At 66.9% G+C, this 405-nt stretch overlaps 1 protein-coding gene across 1 annotated transcript in view; it reads right to left on the reverse strand.

Moving 5' to 3' along the window:
- LOC104526664 (dimethylaniline monooxygenase [N-oxide-forming] 1) overlaps positions 1–405 on the reverse strand; it is a 5,648-nt gene extending 5,243 nt beyond the window's left edge. Inside the window, exons 1-2 of the mRNA XM_029085493.1 lie at positions 280–405; positions 1–62 (exon numbers count right to left, since the gene is read on the reverse strand). The exon at positions 1–62 is cut by the window's left edge and continues 127 nt beyond it. Coding sequence (XP_028941326.1) covers positions 1–62; positions 280–405 — 188 coding nt within the window. The remainder of the gene's footprint in view (positions 63–279) is intronic.

Raw genomic sequence — 405 nt, forward strand, 5'->3', positions numbered from 1 at the left:
TCCTTCGAGGTGTTGCTGATGACCGAGGGGTAGAGGCTTGGCCGGCTGGCCTCGATGTGCTCCTGGCATGGCACCCCGGGATGCATCAGCCTGCGCCCCAGGGTGGGGACCGTCCCCCCACTCCCCTTCCCCTGGTCTCGGGGAGCACAGCTGGGAGAGGGCAGCACCCAAGCAAGCTCTCACACCCCTTCCCCTGCTGCTGAAACCCAGCTCGACCCGCTCTCCAGCCTGCAAAGCTGCAGCTCCCGTGGAAAGAGGGGATGGGTGCTGCCAGCTCACCGTGTAACGCCAGAGCCCCCCGATGTCCCGGCTCTGCTCGAAGCAGGTGGGCTCCAGCCCTTCGTCCAGGCAGCACTTGGTGGCCGTCAGCCCACTGACACCTGCGCCCACCACCGCCACTCTCAT

The sequence above is a fragment of the Antrostomus carolinensis genome, unplaced genomic scaffold (genome assembly GCF_000700745.2).
Source record: "Antrostomus carolinensis isolate BGI_N321 unplaced genomic scaffold, ASM70074v2 scaffold4536, whole genome shotgun sequence".
Lineage (NCBI taxonomy): Eukaryota > Metazoa > Chordata > Aves > Caprimulgiformes > Caprimulgidae > Antrostomus > Antrostomus carolinensis.